Source organism: Astatotilapia calliptera, chromosome 3 (assembly GCF_900246225.1).
Source record: "Astatotilapia calliptera chromosome 3, fAstCal1.2, whole genome shotgun sequence".
Lineage (NCBI taxonomy): Eukaryota > Metazoa > Chordata > Actinopteri > Cichliformes > Cichlidae > Astatotilapia > Astatotilapia calliptera.
This window is the reverse complement of record NC_039304.1, coordinates 50,261,239-50,281,232: the sequence shown is the minus strand read 5'-3', so window position 1 is coordinate 50,281,232 and position 19,994 is coordinate 50,261,239. Positions and strand designations below refer to the sequence as shown.

At 42.0% G+C, this 19,994-nt stretch overlaps 2 protein-coding genes across 2 annotated transcripts; both read left to right on the top strand.

The window, feature by feature from the left end:
* Positions 1 to 6,510: 6,510 nt before the first annotated feature.
* On the top strand, positions 6,511 to 8,520 carry LOC113019712 (P2Y purinoceptor 14-like). Its single transcript, XM_026163533.1, has 3 exons — positions 6,511 to 6,615; positions 6,715 to 6,974; positions 7,860 to 8,520. Exons 1-3 carry the CDS (start codon positions 6,511 to 6,513, stop codon positions 8,518 to 8,520), a joined length of 1,026 nt encoding a protein of 341 aa, XP_026019318.1.
* A 4,682-nt stretch (positions 8,521 to 13,202) lies between these two features.
* On the top strand, positions 13,203 to 14,624 carry LOC113019720 (nuclear factor 7, brain-like). Its single transcript, XM_026163541.1, has one exon. The coding sequence runs from the start codon at positions 13,218 to 13,220 to the stop codon at positions 14,595 to 14,597; it is 1,380 nt and encodes a 459-aa protein (XP_026019326.1). The 5' UTR covers positions 13,203 to 13,217; the 3' UTR covers positions 14,598 to 14,624.
* Positions 14,625 to 19,994: the final 5,370 nt, after the last annotated feature.

The window sequence follows — 19,994 nt, the reverse complement described above, 5'->3', positions numbered from 1 at the left end:
GGGGCACAGGAAGTAATAAGCGCAGGATCACTTCTCAAGCCTATCTTAACTACATCCCTGGCCTTCCCCATTAGCCTCCCCATCACCTCCTCTGTCTGCAACGACACATCAAGACTCTGCTTCCTGATGTATGATTACATCAACTCAACCCATTCAGTCACTGTGTACTTGTCTGTACCTTCACCCCTGAAAATGACAGGCTCCCTGTCGGATTTTACAATAACACTAAATTGAGTGTTTTCACTAGGTGTATTCGTATCACCACCCGAATGGGAAGTCTGGTTATGTGAGTGAGCATTATTTCGGTCGACATCACCAACAGCTCCACTAGACATAAGTCTGGCCGCAATAGATTCACCTATCTGTGAACCAAGTTGAACGATCATGTCACTAAACTGGTTTAATGTGTCATTCTCATCACTGGGAGTGGAGTGACGTGCTTCGCCCCGCAAAAATTGCCCCACGGGAGACTCATCTGGATCTAAATCCGACCCAAAGGCTCCAACCCTCCCAGGCAACACAGGTGAAGCTCCCTCATCCCTCCCAACTGACCCATGTGACAGTAAATGAGCACGTGCTGCACCTCTACCCCGCCCAACAGAGGAGCAAACATTTTCACATATATCACTCAGCTGGAATTTGCTTGCCATATTAGCATATAAACAGAAAAAAAAGGAAAAGCAAGAAAAAACAAAACAAAACGTAGACAATAACAAATATTCAGAGTTGCAGGTGTCAGCACAAGCAGTCCGGAGAGAGTCCCATCAAATCAAAGAACAAACAGTCCAGTACCTCAACGTAATTCACAGTCCAAGATGGGCAAAGGTTGAATCTTTAAGCACAATACACTGCAACCTGGGTTGGAGATCTGCATCAAGTTGATCTCAAATCACAGAGTCACGGCACCAATGTAACTGTTGCTGTTCTGTGAGTCTATTGTGCAAGTGGTGTGATATGTCCATGTAGAAAGGACGGCACTGCAACGCTGGACTTGCTCTTACTCTGGGCTCCCTCTTTATTCTGGCCACTGGTACAAAGAAAACAGCACACAGTCTTCATTAACAATGTGCAAAGCAACTGCAACATTCAGTTCACCAGCTTGGGAGTTTTTTTCCTTTTTCTTTCCAAACATAACATTTAACAAATGACTAAGATATATTTATACAACACAACATCAACAAAGTCTTTCTTTTAAAAGTTCTAGCTGAAACCAAACTTGTGATCATATAGTAGCAATATTATTTATTTATTTTTCTCCTTTTTCCTAACCAACAACAACAATAACATATAAAAACAGCTTTTCTATTATAAAACAATCATCATTGTTCATCATGTTTTTTTTCCTATACAACAGCATCAATTAAAACTTATACTTATACTTATACTTATACCTGGTACAAAGAAAACAGCACACAGTCTTCATTAACAATGTGCAAAGCAACTGCAACATTCAGTTCTGTTAAAAAGAATTAGAACAATTACAATCTCATAGAGAAGCATTAGAGCTGAGTGCAAGTCAAAAAGCACCCGACTAGCTAACGAGTATTAGCTTAGCATGCTAACTAAAAATGCTACTCGTGAATAAAGTTACTACCCATGCATCAAAATGCCTGTAACTTTCAGGTAACATGCTAGTACTGCTTACAATCAAAATGCATGTTAACAATTACCACTATAAGAATGTTTTCATTAATACACATACAAAATTGACAACAGTATCGCTCACTAGCACCTACCACCAGCTTGTGAGTTTTTTTCCTTTGCTGAGGCATGCGCTGTGCAGCAATTTGGAACCTTAACAGTTGCAGTTGTTGTGTCTGTCCACCAGGTGGCTCCAACTATTCACAAAGCACATCAATTTTGAGGAAATTCATTAAGCTATTTTCTAACTCTGTTACATCTATATATAAACACCCAGCACGCCCCTGCGGGCGGTTTATCCTTCAAGCTCGGGTCCTCTACCAGAGGCCTGGGAGCTTGAGGGTCCTGCGCAGTATCTTAGCTGTTCCCAGGACTGCGCTCTTCTGGACAGAGATCTCCGATGTTGTTCCCGGGATCTGCTGGAGCCACTCGCCTAGCTTGGGAGTCACCGCACCTAGTGCTCCGATTACCACGGGGACCACCGTTACCTTCACCCTCCACATCCTCTCGAGCTCTTCTCTGAGCCCTTGGTATTTCTCCAGCTTCCCGTGTTTCTTCTTCCTGATGTTGCTGTCATTGGGAACCGCTACATCGATCACTACGGCCGTCTTCTTCTGTTTGTCTACCACCACTATGTCCGGTTGGTTAGCCACCACCATTTTGTCCGTCTGTATCTGGAAGTCCCACAGGATCTTAGCTCGGTCATTCTCCACCACCCTTGGGGGCATCTCCCATTTTGACCTCGGGACTTCCAGGTTATACTCGGCACAGATGTTCCTGTACACTATGCCAGCCACCTGGTTATGGCGTTCCATGTATGCCTTGCCTGCTAGCATCTTGCACCCTGCTGTTATGTGCTGGATTGTCTCTGGGGCATCTTTACACAGCCTGCACCTGGGGTCTTGCCTGGTGTGATAGACCCCAGCCTCTATGGATTTTGTACTCAGAGCTTGTTCTTGTGCTGCCATGATTAGTGCCTCTGTGCTGTCTTTCAGTCCAGCTTTGTCCAGCCACTGGTAGGATTTCTGGATATCAGCCACCTCCTGGTGGTACAAACCGTGCAGGGGCCTGTCCTTCCATGATGGTTCCTCGTCTCCCTCCTCTTTCTTGGGTTTCTGCTGCCTGAGGTATTCACTGAGTACTCGGTCAGTTGGGGCCATCTTCCCAATGTATTCTTGGATGTTTGTTGTCTCATCCTGGACTGTGGTGCTGACACTCACCAGTCCCCGGCCCCCTTCCTTCCGCTTAGCGTACAGCCTCAGGGTGCTGGACTTAGGGTGAAACCCTCCATGCATGGTAAGGAGCTTTCTTGTCTTTATGTCAGTGGCTTCTATCTCCTCCTTTGGCCAGCCTATTACCCCAGCAGGGTACCTGATCACGGGCAGGGCGTAGGTGTTGATGACCCGGATCTTGTTCTTACCATTCAGCTGACTCCTCAGGACTTGCCTGACCCTCTGCAGGTACTTGGTGGTTGCAGCCTTTCTAGCAGCCTCTTCATGGTTCCCATTCGCCTGCTGGATCCCCAGGTACTTGTAACTGTCCCCTATGTCTGCAATTTTGCCTTCTGGTAGTTCAATCCCCTCAGTTCTGACTACCTTCCCTCTCTTTGTTACCATCTGACTACACTTCTCCAGTCCGAACAACATTCCAATGTCATTGCTGTATAGCCTGGTAGTGTGGATCAGTGAATTGATGTCTCGTTCACTCTTGGCATACAGCTTGATGTCATCCATGTACAGGAGGTGGCTGACAACTGCTCCGTTCCGTAGTCGGTATCCGTAGCCAGTCTTGTTAATGATCTCACTGAGGGGGTTCAGGCCTATGCAGAACAGCAGTGGGGACAGAGCATCTCCTTGGTAGATCCCGCACTTGATGGTGACTTGTGCTATGGGCTTGGAGTTGGCCTCTAGTGTTGTACGCCACATCCCCATTGAGTTCCTGATGAAGGCTCTTAGGGTCCCATTGATCTTGTACAATTCTAGGCATTCCAGTATCCAGCTGTGGGGCATTGAGTCATAGGCCTTCTTGTAATCAATCCAGGCCGTGCACAGGTTGGTCAGTCTGGTCTTGCAGTCTCGGCTGACTGTTCTGTCTACCAGTAGCTGGTGTTTTGCGCCTCTGGTATTTTTTCCAATTCCTTTCTGTGTCCCGCTCATGTATTGACCCATGTGCCTGTTCATCTTAGCCGATATGATGCCTGACAGGAGCTTCCATGTGGTACTGAGGCAGGTTATTGGTCGGTAGTTGGAGGGGACCGGTCCCTTCTTGGTGCTGGCCCTGGTGCTGTCCAACTCTTCATACTGGAGACCCTTTCTTCGATATCTGCCACTGTGATGGTTACTGGACCCTGTTCAGGGAGGTCGCTGTGGTCTGCCCTCAGATCCACTAGCCACTGAGCATTGCCGTTATGGGTTGCATCCTTCTCCCATATGCTCTTCCAGTATTGCTCCGTCTCCGGCCTTGGTGGTGCTGTTCTCTTATTATTATTGTTCCCTTGCCACTGAGAGAACACCTTTGCTGGTTCTGTGGAGAACAGCTGGTTTATTCTCCTGCCTTCTATCTCTCTGGTGTACCTCCTCAAGTGGCTGGCCAAGGCTGTGAGTCTTTGCTTGGCAGTTTCCAAGGCCTCAGGTATGGACAGCTTGCTGTATTTCTTATGCACCTTCTTTGTCGCACCTTTCTGCAACTCCGTTAGTTGGCTAACCTCCCTCTGTGCCACTTTGATCTTGCCCTCTAGCCTCCTTCTCCATGGAGGGTACTTGTTCAACTTGTAGCCAAGCATCTCACTGATCACTGCTTCCATATCGTAGATCAGCTTGTTAGTGTCGGTAATCGTGGTTGTAGGTATTGTCCGTAGTGCTGCATTAACATAATCTAGCAGACCTTCTGAGGGTACTTCACGTAATCTTGGTAAGTTCTCAGAATCTGCTCTTTGAGCACAAGAATGACAACATCACGGAGCGTAAGTTTGATAACATCATGGAGAAGCTCACGGCTCTCCAACAGGAGATTATAAATATATATAATATATATAATATATATGTAATATATATAATGCAGCTTGAGGTGACTGTATGTCAGGACTGCATGTTTTGTCTGTTTTTGTATTTTTGCATGTTGTGTATGTAAAACCACAGCAACTCCTTCCTCCACCGATTTCCACTGATCTGACATCGTGACATTTCACAGCACAAAGCTAATAAGAGTGTGTATCGACTGTGACAAAGTGTGAATCTCTTTATACCTTGTAGGTTTTTTTTAATACCTCAAGGGAAATTAGAACACGCTAATACTCTGAACAGTAACAGCAATGCTATAACCTGCAGTGACATCCTGAAAATTGTCTTTAGCAATGACATCTGGACATCATACTTTATTACCAGACTGACAGCATGCCCAAAGTGATCCCTGCCTCTCTCCTATTGCAAAACAAAAGCCAAACTGCAAGCCTAGTTGGATAAGTGGTCAGAAAAAATAAGAAAAGGTATGCAAGCCAATAGATAGGATCTTAAATCCTCAGAATGTAACTAAACAACTCAAAGAAAGCTTAGAGTAACAATTGAAAGAAAATGATGTATTTTCCGAACTTTTTCTCTCATGTGGCAAAATGTAAACTGCTGTTCAAAACATTTAGTGTTAAAATCATACATACATAACCAGCTGCTGAGCCTGCACCTGATGAACATGCCTGTTTTATAATCAGAGATGGTGAGAGCTGCTGTCCCCTTACTGTGCTTTCATAGTAAGTTAGTAACTCATAGCACAGCGGTGAAAGCTGAGGCAGCGGAGCACCTCGCATGCTGCTCTTCCATCAGTTTCCATCAGCTGGTGCAGCTGGTTTTGATGAGCAGGATGACTAAAACAGTTCAATATAACATCAAAGAGCAGCAAAGAAGAAATTTAGTACTAATCCCCAAGCCTTTAGAAAGAATATGCAGTACAGATAAATCAAAGATCCACAACCCCAAAAGTTCAGATCAAATACAGATTTTCATGGAGGTGGAAATACTCTGTGCTGCTGCTTTGCTTCCAGATTGCATGTGTTTAACTTTACATCTTGTTGAAGAGTTATTGCTATAAGTTATAAGTAAAAGTGCAGACACGTGACTGATCAGAAAAAGACGTGTTTGTTTCCTGTGGATACAAAGCTGTAAACACAGAGAGGAAATGGTTGCATGTTAGAAGTGTGATCACTGTGTGTTTCATGATCTGCAAGAATATCGTTAGACTGAGAGGACATACAAGCAGCTTTTCCTGCTCACTGAAATCTGCAGAAATACAGGTGAGTCTTGCTCGTTGCTCTGTTCACACAGGTGTTTCTTCCAAAAACTTCACGTACAGTTATCTGAACAGCTGAACTAAAAGCTCTGCTCATATGTTCTGAGGAAAGATGTACAAAACTTTTTAACAGCTGAACTGCAGTATTATAAAAACATGAGTGCTACAGACAATCTGAAACTGAACATTTGATACTTCACACGATAATAATCATAGTTTCACATAAAAAATGTTCCTCATTTTCATTATCTGTGGTACCACATAAATATTCAACATTCACTGTTTTCTTTATTTCTTCGCCATCAAAATACTTGGATATGACTTAATGTAAAATACAAATGTTTCCTTGATTTTCAGTGTGAGGCATGAAGATCTGAACCAGTGTGAAACTTGGTGCATTATATGTGACAGCTTAACACCTTGCTCACATTCAGATATCATCACAATTGGCACACTTCCATGTTACAATCTCTTTGTAAAACAACATGAGGAAGTGAATCCTTGGTCTTTGACTAACAGTAGACTCTATCGAGCCAGATACTTTGAAAGATGGATCTCAATGAAAAGGATTAATTTTTCAGCTTCAGGAACATGGTTGACCCAAAAAACACGACTTCGCCTTTGAACGAGACCTGTGATCCTGTCGGCACATCGGTCAACCCTTTCTTTATGCTGGTCTACAGCCTGTTGTTTCTGGTAAGTTTCAAATCTTCAGACTGTGGACTGTTATTAATTTGACAAAAGATCTTTGTGCATGTGCTAAATTCCTGTTCTCCATGCTCCGTGTCTGTTCAGGTAGGTTTACTCCTCAATGGCTTGATCCTGAAGTTTTACTTTTGTGGAGCTCAGCAGCAGGCATCAAGCAGCTTGATGGTCTACATGAAGAACCTGACAGCTGCTGACTTCCTGCTCTGCCTCTCTCTGCCACTGCGCATCAGCCACTATGGTAGCACATCAGTCATCGTTTGGCAGCTCTACTGCAGCTTTGGAGCTTCTGCCCTCTTCCTCAACATGTACGCCAGCATCTTATTCATGTGTTATGTAGCTGCCAACAGGTGAGGAGCCTTTACTGCTAATGATTACAAAAAGTGTTAATGACCACAAACGCTGTGTCCCTGACTAAATTATCAATGTGTATGCACTGTTGCACCCAATGTGACCCTGTGTCCTGTATTGAGATTCACTGCCCGTTAAACTCTCTCTTGCATCACTTCCTCCAAGGAACAGACACATGTTGTATTTGGACAGGATTTAATGCAAAAAATTGTGAAACTCAAATGACACAAAATACAGAAATGTCACAAAAACTCAAGCTTAGATTTGAATTCTTTCTACTGACATATAAAACACATCATACATTTCAAATCACTTTAATAATATCATATACCCTGTCTGATAATTGACCACAGGTAAGAAACTTACTCATATTGCCACTCAAAGGGATTTAATACAGTGGACGGCTTTAGATTGGAAGGAACAACCATGTCCTGCTTCACTCATGAGCAACTTCCTGTCACACTTCTAATGACTAACAGTTCCTGAAAGCAGCAAATCAGTGGTATTAGTTTCAGTATGGTAATCTCAGGCACTCTGCTGCAGCACCCCCGTGAGGATGAAGGTTGGCTGAGAAAACAGACAGTGAGTGTGATGGAGTTCAACAGAAAACAAGCATTTATTCAGGCCATTTTTTAAATACTGTTTGTTTTTGTTTTTTTTAATGTTTTCTATTTTTTTTTTTTTTTTTGTCTGTGTTATTTGCCAAGATTACTTTAATGATCCTAATATTACCGGAAAAGCACAGAGTTGATACTGTCAGGAACAGTTGGAATTTTTTCAATCGTGCCAATGGTTGAAAGTTGTGGTAATTTGACCTAAAATGACAGATTTGGCTCCACTGTGACTGATTAGTTGAAGTTGGATGCTTTGTCTTCTCTATTCAGGTATCTGAAGATCGTCCGACCTTCAGGAACTCATGGCCTGCAGTCAGTACGAACTGCCAACATTGTCTCCATGGTCACCTGGGTTTGTCTCCTGGCTCCATCAATTACATACGCCATCATGTTTTTCATCACCCAGAAACCTCTGACCTCTATCCCCAACCACTGTGGGCTCCTGTTTAGTGCATCAGTTAGTCTGATGCTTAAAATCATGCACACCTTCTCTGCTATCATCTTCCTGTTGGTGTCCATATCCCTGGTCTTCTTCTACTACAGCACCTCTCGCAGGGTGTTGCAGGCACAGCAGAGGCAGCTGGCCTCCTCTGGCTCTGAGAAGCTGGTGAAGTCTCGCAGGAACATGTTGGTGCTGGTCAGCATCTTCTGTGTTTGCTTTGTGCCCCATCACCTGGTTCGACTTCCTTATGCTTTTCTTTGGAACAGCTGCTCTGTGGATCCAGTGTTGTACTACCTGAAGGAGGCAGCCACCATGCTGTCAGTTTTCAATATCTGTCTGGACCCTCTGGTTTACTTTTTCCTCTGTAAGACTTTTTGGGCCCAGGTGAGAAAGGCGTCCAGGAGGACCAACATCCAACAAGCAAACACAGAGAGTCAGAGCACTGAGGAGAAACTGAGCATCATTAATAGCAGCAGGTCAAACCAGTGAGCTGTAAGGAAAAAAAATCAAGTCATCACAAAGGCAGGACTAGATGTTATTCAGTTTTTCTTTTTGTTTTAAGGATCAAATGAGTAATCCCAATTCTTTATAAAGCACAGGAGTTTCTGCTGAGCTGCAGTAAAAGGCTGAATCAGCCAAATTCCACCTATTAGTACAACATGTGATTTAACATGAATAAACTGAACCAGTCTATGATAAACATCATACAAACAATGCATGGTGTCAACACAGTACCCCATAAAAGCCAAAGCTGGCCACCCTGAGTTTCCCTCTACCAGGTGTCTGCTTCTGTAAAAAAATATTTTTGTACACACTATATTTTAACACATTTTGCTGATATAAAGACTTGGCAAGAACTAAGGAATAAAGTAGAAATGTGACAATTAAATATTTTCTGAGTTTTTACTTTTTACCCCTCAGTCACCTCAAACACACCAGCATTCATCTACAGGCAGTCCGATCATTGTTTATCTCATAATACCAGGTGAAACATTCACAGCTATTTCCTCTGAAGGAAGTTGTAACTCTTTTTCACCAGTGGTTGGAGATGGGAGGTCTAATCTGCTGAAAATCAGTAACTGTTACAATATAGGATAGGATTCAACTTTGTTGCCATTACACATGTATAAATGCAGGGTCATGAAATACAGTTTGCATCTAATCAGAAGTGCAAGAGTAGTAAGTGCAATAACACAAATGTACAGATGATCTGTATAGCATATAGATGTTCTCTATTACTGTACAGATGGGCAGATATACAGATGCACCATGAACAATTATACAGACTTTCTAAATAGATGTGCTACATATAGACCAATGTACCGGTGTGAGTTAAACAGATCTACAGAGTCCTATGAGTGTACGCACCATAACAGAGACTATGCCAGTGTCCTAAAGCAGCGGTCTCCAACCTTTTTTGCGCCACGGACCGGTTTATGCCCGACATTATTTTCACGGACTGGCCTTTAAGGTGTCGCGGATAAATACAACAAAATAAAAATAGTACCGGTACCGAAAAAAAGAAGATTTATTCATAACACACGTGAAAAGACCCAGGAAAACCGAGTTAACGATAAAAACGATAACAAAATAACGCTGAAAATCGATAAAAACCCTGAAAACTATACATTTCACACCTGAGCCTCAACTCTCGCGGCCAGGTACCAAACGACTCACGGACCAGTACTGGTCCGAGGCCCGGGGGTTTGGGACCGCTGTCCTAAACTATAACAGTAACCACTGTGAGCATATGGTGAATGTTGAGAATGAATGACAGTCGTGATCATGGTAACTGGGAGGGATAGGGGGGTGTGGATGGAAAGGTTCAGCGGGAGATTGAGTTCAGTGGGGTGACAGCTGTGGGTAATAAGCTGTTCCTAAACCAGCTGGTTTTAATCTGCAGGGTCCTGTAGCGTCTTCTGGAGGGGAGGAGCTGGAAAAGTTTATTGTCAGGATGAGAGGAGTCCCTGAGAATGATGCATGCTAGTGTATACCTCTCTTCTTGTGGACATCCTCAATAACAGGAAGTGGTGTCCCTGTGATGTTTTGGGTGTTGTTGGCCGCTGCAGTGCCTTGCGGTCAGAAACAGAGCAGTTCCGATACCAGACTGTGACACAGTTGGTCAGGATGCTCTCTGTCGCACACCAGTAGAAGTTTGCCAGTATGTCAGTAGACAGGTGGTTCTGCTACAATGTCTTCAAGAAAAAGAGGCACTGATGGTTGACAGATACAATTATTTCATGGTGAGACCTGAAGGAGTCAACTGTGGCAAAATGAATGAATTAAATACACCATTAAATAATTAATTAAATGTGGCAATAATTAATTAAATATGTCAATAATTAATTAATTACATGTGTCATAAATATTTATGTAATTAATTTTTTCCGATTTTAATTCACTATTGACACTTTTAATTAATTATTTAATGGTGTATTTAATTAATTCATTATGGCAGTCCTGGTCCTGCGGCTGTCTTCAAGAATTTATTTTATCTGTCAGCCTCACCCATCAAATTTTAATTCAAAATTAATGCTTAACAAAGTTTAACACAAATGAACACCAGATAACAAAGAAAACGAATGGTTAAGCCTAACATGCTCAAGTGAGACATTAAACTTTACTAAAACTATGCAGTTATGAAACGTAACTTTAACCTCAGCCAAACTGATTTGCTCAATTGTAAATAAAACAGCAAAGTAAACATGACCCAACAGACAGAACCTGAGTGAATTATGTCCTGTGTTTAATCACTGAGAGCTAAAACTCAGCGGAGGTTTTAAAGCTGTGTGCCAGTGACCGGATGTCAGCCGCTGATAAAGTTGGTCCGTGGTTCGAGTACTCTAGTTTTCTCAGTGTCCATCACCTCCTTTTAAATCTCATTTGTCATCTTTAACACAGGTCAGTCACTCTGAATGAAACACAAGCTCCAGCAGCTCTGCGCTCAGGAAACAAACTACATTTACTTATCTTGTGCAGAATACTGTGCCGAAATTACGTTATATCAAGCTGCAGCTGCCCACGTTAAACTGTGACTATCACCAGGTAACGTGGGCGTCTTTCCTGAATTAGCAGCAGGTGTTAAACAGCTGACAGGTGAGGAGGATGTATGCAGAGAAGCTGAGGGTCTGTCGAGCTGATCGCTGGTATCGTGAGCAAAATGTCGGCTCGTTATTTAAGTTACAGAAACACAGAGACACAAGACCAGGCAGAAAGAGACAACCGTCACGTGAAAATGAGAATCTGCGGATGCAACATGTGGAACACACAATTCTAACCGGTTAACGTAAAAAACAGTTGGAACATCGGAGCTGTGAGCTCAGTACACTGTCAGCTGACTGTTATCAGAGCTAGCAACATCTGGGAAAACATCGGAGGACTTTTGCAAACATACTCTATGTTGACAACCTGATCAGATATGTAAAGATTACACCACTACATATTATTAAAGTATAGTTTGTGACAGAAAAACCGGGTATTTTAAAACTTTATTTACAGTTTAGAGTAGGGCTGGGCGATATGGCCTAAAATTCATATCGCGATATAATTTGAAGCACGTGCGGTAACGATATATATCGCGATATAGTCTTTTCCACACTTAAAATCCTTTAATTTTCTCAAAAATCGAAAGTGTGCCTTATGTATGAATTCTGGTTGTGCTTACTGACCTCGAACCGATTTTAGCTGCAGAAATCTGTTAAAAACATTTTAGTACAACTTTGGTAAGCCGCACTGCTTGATGGATTGTCAGAGCATTACGGCTGCCGTAGTGAGGAGCTTCACGGAGTAATCTGGGTCCAAAACTCCGTCTGTTTCAGGTCCCAAAGTCAAACGAACACTGAGAGTTAAAAACACTCTAAATTCTTTCATCTTTAATAAAATGATCAGCGTTGCTGCTTTACCAGGTGTAACAATTAAGTTTAACATCCAGGCATCCATGAAAACAGAAGTTATTACATTTAACGGAGTTAGAAGTTAACAGGAAGTTAGCTCGCTAGTTTCCACCTAAACATGACATACCATGTTCTGACTGAGAGATTTTAGAAACTAATTCAAACGTACAGCTCTGCTGCCACTTCCAACATAAAGACAGAAAACTAAACAGCAGTGGCGTTTGCAGGGTTACTGAAGTTGGACTACCTGGTATATAATGTTGTGCTACGTGATTGCTAGCGACACAGCTATGTTAGCATAACATTAGCACAGTGAAGCTGGAGGATGAACGCCAACTTTTTTTCCACTCGATAAAAGTTAACGTGAGGGATCCAAGTGGTCAGGGACAAATGCAATCGCATAGCAGGATGCTATACAACTGAGATTATTCATCCAGAATACGAGGTTAGTTATTAATATACTGCAACAACATGCAACAACATGTACAACAACAGCACTGCAAAAGAATTCAACATTAATGAATCAAAAAATATTTTATATCAGCAGCAAGTTTCCTCAAACTGCTGCATCACAGCTTTCATGCTCTGACCTGCATTTGAAATGAGATAAAAGCTCTTTATCAGTAACTTTTACAACTTCTGGCAGGTTAATGTCTGAACTTTGGAGTGAAACACACCCTTAGTTACAGGAAATAACACCACTGTCTGTAACTAAGTGAATCCACCTTAACACCACCTGTGTGTGTGTGACTGCATTACACTCCCACTGCTGGGAACCTGAACAAGAACCAGAACAAAGTCTAAAATAGAAGCTGACAAACAGCTGCACCACCGAGTGACACTTTATTTTATAAACTTCACAACAGGTTTCATGTTGTGACCTGTGGAGGTGAAAAGACACAAAACCTGTTTTACAGCTTTTGAGCTGCAGGCAGGATTGAAACACACCTTAGTTAAAAGTCAAACAGCAACATTGTCTCCTCCCCTCACGTCACTCAAATGTGACAAACCAGGAAACAGGAAGTTCTTCGTCCTCAGTAAAGAGAGACGCACAGACGATCAGACTGAGCTCAGACCAAACTAGCAGCTTCCTCTGAGTGAGTCCAGCTACAGGAGAGAAAAGTGGAAAACTCCAACACTGCTGCTTCAAGCTGCTGACGCTCCACACACTGAATGTGAGTTTGAGCAAAAACACGACTCAAAGGAAGTTTCAGTGAAGGTGGTAGAGGAGGGAGGGGAGCCAGGACTGACTGTACTTCCTGTCTGCTGTTTTCAGCTTCACTCACAGACTCAATGGCTTCCAGATCAGAGGAGGATCTCTGCTGTCCGGACTGTCAGGAGGTCTTCAGAGATCCTGTTATTCTGTCATGTAGCCACAGCTTCTGTAAAGACTGTCTGAAGAGATGGTGGAGAGAGAGACCAACACACGACTGTCCAGTTTGTAAGAAAATATCAGTTTATGATCCACCTTTAAACCGAGCTTTAAAGAACCTGTGTGAGTCGTTCTTACAGGAGAGAGATCAGAGAGCTTCAGAGGCTCTCTGCAGTCTGCACTCTGAGAAACTCAAACTCTTCTGTCTGGACCATCAGCAGCCAGTGTGTCACATCTGCAGAGACTCAGAAAAACACACCAATCACAGATTCAGACCCATCGATGAAGCTGCACAACAACACAAGAAGGAACTTCAGGAAACTCTGGAGCCCTTAAAGAAGAAGTTAAAGGTTTGCAAACGAGTTCAAGTGAAGTTTGATCAAACAGCAGAACACATTAAGGTCCAGGCCCGACACACAGAGAGGCAGATTAAGGAGCAGTTTAAGAAGCTTCATCAGTTTCTAGCAGAGGAAGAGGAGGCCAGGCTGGCTGCACTGAGGGAGGAAGAGGAGCAGAAGAGTGGGATGATGAAGGAGAAGATGGAGGCTCTGAGCAGAGAGATAGCAGCTCTTTCAGACACAGTCAGAGCCACAGAGGAGGAGCTGAGAGCTGAAGACGTCTCATTCCTGCACAACTACAAGGCTGCAGTGGAAAGAGTCCAGCGCTGCCCCCTGCTGGATGATCCACAGCTGCCCTCAGGAGCTCTGATAGACCAGGCCAAACACCTGGGCAACCTGACCTTCAACATCTGGAACAACATGAAGGACATGGTCTCCTACACTCCTCTCATTCTGGACCCAAACACTGCTGATCCACAACTCATCCTGTCTGAAGATCTGACCAGTGTGAGACCAGGAGGAGAGAGGCAGCAGCTTCCTGATAATCCAGAGAGGATTCATTTGTTCTGCTCTGTCCTGGGCTCTGAGGGCTTTAACTCAGGGACTCACAGCTGGGATGTTGAAGTTGGAGACAGTACATGGTGGGCACTGGGTGTGTTAGAAGAGTATGTGCAGAGGAAGGGACGCATACTGTCTGGATTATGGACAATATCTTTCTATAAAGGTAAATACTCAGCACACTCACCATCAGCTGTCACTGATCTCTCAGTAGAGAAGAAGCTCCAGAGGATCAGAGTGAATCTGGACTGGAACAGAGGAAAGCTGTCGTTCTCTGATCCTGATACTAACACACACATACACACCTTCACACACACTTTCACTCACAGGATGTTTCCATACATTAACACTTATGGTAAAGTGAAGGTGTGTCCGTTGAAGGTGTCAGTGCAGCAGATGAGTTGAGGATGATGATGTTTCTAATGTTGTTTCCTGTCAGTGAGTTGAAGCTGTTAAACTGCAGCTGTCCTCCTGCTGCCTCGTTGTTCCAAAGCTCTTTGTTTCTCTTTTAGTTTCACTCTTTCTTTCTGTTTCTGCTGTCCACCTTTTCACATGGAAAATCATTTCACTGTTTCTCACTGAATGAGTCCCCAAACTAGATTTGAAATTCTATCAAGTTTCTAATCATTACAAGTGATTCATGTTTCTATTTGATGTGTAAATGGAGATGATTTAGTTTGCTGGGATATGGACTGACATGTGTTGAATGGGAGGAGCAGTTTGTTGTTGTCTTCTTGTCTGTTTATGACAACAATAAATATGTTGTTGAAACAATGATTCATGTTTAACTCCATATATGAAATGTTTCTGCTCTTTGAATTCTGTTTGATTAAAGACTTTCTTCATGACACAAATGAGATTTCAGTGTATTAATAGAACTAAATAAGCTCAGAGTTGAAAGGCTGGAGTATTATGTACGTGCTTCACTGTCAGGATCTTCAGGGGGATTCAAAGGGAAACATCAAACTGCTGTAATGAGATAAACTAGTTGGGCTGAACACACTTATCTGTAGTTTGTCTCCATCCAGGATCATCAGAATATAATGAACATGTGTGAAGAGCCACAAAATGCTGCTGCCCTCTCAGCATGATGAGCTCCAGCCTTTGTTAACAGGACAACAGGAAACATGAGACAACTTTCAGAGACAGTAACCAACTGTGGCCACAAGATGGCAGCAGCTGATCTGAGATCCTTTATTGGACAGAAGGACTCTGCTCTGTGACGTCATCAGAGAGACGGCCTTCACTCTGATAGATCTGACGTCATGTCTGCACTGCGATGATGAAAGCTGATAAACACATTGTTATTGATCCATGAAATCACCTCTGTCCTCTCAAGTGTAGCTGTTTACAGAGCTGAAGAAGTCCTTCATCATCAAAACAGACAAACATGTATTTCCTGTATTAAGTGACGTCATCCTCACTCTGACCTCTTACATACATTCTGTTCAGTTTTCTTGCTGTAAGAAATAAACTGTGTGAAAATAGAAATGCAGGGAAACATCCATTAATCACAGCTGAGCCGTTTGTTTCTGACTCACATTCAATGAGGCTTCAGGTGTAAATACCTCAGAAGTGTTTGTGAGTTCAGTAGAAGCAGACCCAGTCGACCATCATGGCCTCCACAGCACTACACAATGCAACAGAAAGGCCTTCATCATCTGCTGAACCACCTCTGAACCACGACGCTCTCCCTGCATCTAAAAGCTGTTAGTCAGGATGAGATGCTGCTGTGATCGCTCACAATTTACCTGTGAGACCTTTGTAAATATTGTATTTGTTTCTGGAGGAAACACCTTTAGTCTGTTTGTATTTGGAGTGCAGATCTGGGCGTCCATCACTTTAACCTGCACACGTTTAGTTATTGAGTGTAGTTGATGTTTGGCAGCATTTTATAAGTGACAGTTCATGAAGGGTGAAGGAACAGAGGACGCCTGACCATCCTACCTGTGTCAGTAAGAAGACTTTCATCACAACTTCACAACTTAACACAACTGAAACCTGAATTCAGTGTTGCATAGTTTACTAACAGTGTGTGCTGACACTGAAGTTAGCAGTTTGTTTCCTAAGAGCTGCTGGGACAAACCACAGTGACCGGCTACAGAGTTTAGTTAAGGTGGTTCTAACATGTGACCTGTTGAATCATTTACAGGGATTTATTTTTCATTTAAAGCATCATTTGTGAAGTTTTTATGAAGTTTACTTCTTTTATGTTCTTTGTGTAATGTTTAGATTTTCTTTTTGTCAGGATCCTTTGTCTCCTGACTCAGCGTTTTTAGTTCTGTGTGATTTTTTGGGTTTTGTCTATGGTTTCTAGTTTTGATCCCTTGCCCCTCATGTTTCCCTGTGCCCCCTCTGTTATGTGTAAAGTCTATGTTTTTTGGTCTGTGTCTTCACATGTTTTGAGTTCTTGTGTTTTCTGTCACTCTGTATTGTGAATTATGTTCTCATGGTTGGTCTTTTGTTGCTCCCTCGAGTCTAGTTTCTTGTGTTCCATGCTGAGTATTTCCCTCTGTGTATTTTGGTTCTTTGAGTCCTCTGCCTTATGGTTTATGTCTCTGTGTGTCTTAGTTGCTGTCTCCACCGTGTCAAGTCCGCGTTTCTGTGTTATACTTCCTGTTTTACTTTGAAGGTCTTTGTCTAATGTGAATGTGTCCTGCTTTTTGTCCTTGTCTCGTCAGCTGTGATTTCTCCCAGGTGTGTTCCCCTCCTGTCTCTCATCCCTTGATTACTGCCGTGTGTTTCCTTTGTTCCCTGTCGTGTCGTACCCTCAACCTGCTGTGTGTTTTGTCTCCTGCTCTGGTTCAGTATTTCTTTTCCAGGGTTTTAGTCCTTAGTTCCTCTGTCCAGAGTTTTTGTTTGTCTTTTGGTGAGTTTAGTTAAGTAAGACGTTTTTCCCTGCAAGAAAGCTGCGCTTTACGTTTTAATTTTGTGTCTCAGTCCTGCATTTTGGGTCCACCACGCCTGCCTGCCTGCCACACAGCCAACCCTGACAATTTTCTTCTCTTGTGTTTTAACTCTTCAGGTTTCCTGTAACAGAGATCTAAACCACCGTTTTCTGATGCTGCTTCACTCTGATGTATAACACTCAAAATGCGTACTTCAAGCTTGCAGTCTCTTAATTGGGACACAGCCAGCGTCTCCATCAGTTCTGTGTTGCGTCGTTAACGTCACCCTCTCCTCCTGTCTACTTTAAGTTCCCAGAGTCTGGTTAGTTTTAGTTCAAGTTTGTGGATCCTAGTTTGTCTCTTCTGTTAATTGATTAATGGATGTCCCAGCAAATAAAACTGCGCTCTCAGTTAACCTCCTGTTTCCGAGTCCTGCATCTGAGTCCACACCCTTCCTAACCCATGACAGTTACACTGTTGTCCTGCAACCTGGAGTTATCTGTCAACAGTGGACTAACATTTAATAACAAGTGTATGTTCAGTTCCCCTGCTTTAATATTAACATATTATATTAACATGTTCATGAGTGTAAACTGATCTTCTTTGCATGTGTGTGTGTTAGTATGCAGGTTAATTGTATGTGTGTTCAAGGAGCTGCAGATTCAGCAAAGCCTCTCTCTGCCCTAGCTCCCTTTTGTTTTTTTAACCACAAAGGCATCTCCTTAAAAGGTGCCTTTTCTTTTCCACCTCTCTGCTTATGTGCGTGTATTTTGTTTCATTGCTTTGGACACTTCCTCCACCTCCACGAGTCAGTTGGCCCCAACTTCGATCCAGTTTTCATGTACTCTCAAAGCCTTCATCTCTCCTCCATGGTCTCCTCTAATTCTCTCATTGCTGCTGTCCGTTCCCAGCTGCCTGAGCCTGGAAGTGGATACTGTTAGTCCTGAGGCCATATTTTGTCTTCAGAGAGGGGTTTTTCAAGAATAAGATGTACGTGGAGGTGAAGCTGTGAAATTTTTAGCCAAAACATGGTCTGGGTTATGGTTCCAGTTATGTTAATCTATCATGTTGCTCCAGCAGTTGTGCTCGTGGAGGAGGGTTGATCCAGCTCAGTGGTCACCTGTGCTAACACACTAAGAAACTCATTTAATATCCTTTTCATCACTGCTCAATAACACTTTCATTCATTGTTAGATTTGGGTTTGGAAAGGTATTTCTGCATTGGATTACATTGTTTACATTGATTATTTTGTTATTTTGTTACAAAATTGACAATTGATTACATTGTCATTCTGTGGCTCAGGTTAAGACAAATGAGATAATCTCTGAACAATTTGACATTAAAAGAGGGTGCCCGCAGGGTTCACCTTTATCTCCACTCTTATTCCTTTTAGCTATTGAACCTCTGGCAATAGCTGTTAGAAACAGCGGACAAATACAAGGTGTTAGGATTGGTAGAAAGGAACATAGAATTGCTTTATTTGCTGATGATATCATAATATTTTTAAAGCAATTAAAAAATTCTGTGCCCGCTGTAAAGGATTTATTAGACCAGTTTGGGGTTTTTTCAGGGTATAAAGTTAATGTAACAAAATCATCATTAATGTTACTTAATCAAGGGTATAATCAAAGCGTAAATCAGAATATATCTGGCTTTACTGTTAACTCTGAATTCATCTATCTAGGTATTAAAATAGTTCCTTCATTAAAAGATGTGGTGGTACTTAACTATAATATAATACTACAGAAAATTTCCAAAGACTTGGAGCGTTGCATAAGTCTACCACTATCTATTATTGGAAGGATAAGCGTTCTTAAAATGAATGTATTACCTAAACTGTTGTATATGTTCCAAAATGTCCCACTGGCTCCTCCTGCTGGATTATTTACTAAATTAACATCACTAGTCAGAGAGTTTATCTGGAACAAGAAGCAGCCTCGTATTCGTTTGTCTTTGTTGTACCTTCCCTTTGATACAGGGGGGTTGAAATGCCCCAACTTTTACTGGTACTATTTGGCTATTCAATTAAGGACAATAAGATTTTACTTTTCACCCCAAAATACCCCGTCATGGGTGGGGATGGAAGCAAATGCTCTTAAAATGCCATTAAATTTGTACTTATATTCTGCGAAATCCAAACAGTTAAGGAAAGAAACAAATAATCCTATAGTTCAAAACATGATTGAAGTCTGGTTTACAATAAAAGAAATGATGAATATTAAGAATAATCTCTCTCAGTTTAGCCCCATTTGGGGAAATGCCTTATTTGTACCAGGAAAGTTGGATGCAGGGTTTCAGGATTGGGCAGTAAAAGGTGTTAAGAAAGTGGGTGATCTGTTTTGTGATGGAGTAATGGTCTCATTTGAGGATTTAGTCTCAAAATTTCAAATCCCCCCAAAAAACTTTTTTAAGTATTTACAAATTAGAAGCTTTATTTCATCTATGCAAAATAAATCCCTTAATTTTCCCCAGTTAAGTAAGCTAGAGGAGTTTATGGTGAAAAAAGGTGGTAATAAAGGTTTAATTTCAACATTTTATAATTGGATTGTTTCTGCCTCTCCAGAAACATCAGTTTCTAAGTAATATTTCTGAGGAGACATGGAAGTTAATTTGCTTAAAAGCACAAAAACAATCGATTAATAGTAACTTAAAATTACTACAATACAATTGGATCATGCAAACATATGTAACACCGGTGAAACTGAATAAATATAATAATAGAATACCAGATACATGTTTTAAATGTGGAGAAGCCCGTGGAACATTTTTTCATTGTATATGGGAATGTAGAATTGTTTGTGCCTTTTGGCAGGAGGTGATGAACAAAATAAACCAAATTTTAAATAAAAAGATCACTTTAGATGTAGAAATGATGCTACTACAAGTGTATCCTAAAAATATTAAATTAACAAC

Coding starts and splice junctions, on each gene's coding strand:
- LOC113019712 (XM_026163533.1), top strand. CDS start 6,511: ATGGTTGACCCAAAAAACACGACTTCGCCTTTGAACGAGACCTGTGAT. Junction 6,616..6,714: donor TCTACAGCCTGTTGTTTCTG/GTAAGTTTCAAA, acceptor GTGTCTGTTCAG/GTAGGTTTACTCCTCAATGG. Junction 6,975..7,859: donor TGTTATGTAGCTGCCAACAG/GTGAGGAGCCTT, acceptor TTCTCTATTCAG/GTATCTGAAGATCGTCCGAC.
- LOC113019720 (XM_026163541.1), top strand. CDS start 13,218: ATGGCTTCCAGATCAGAGGAGGATCTCTGCTGTCCGGACTGTCAGGAG.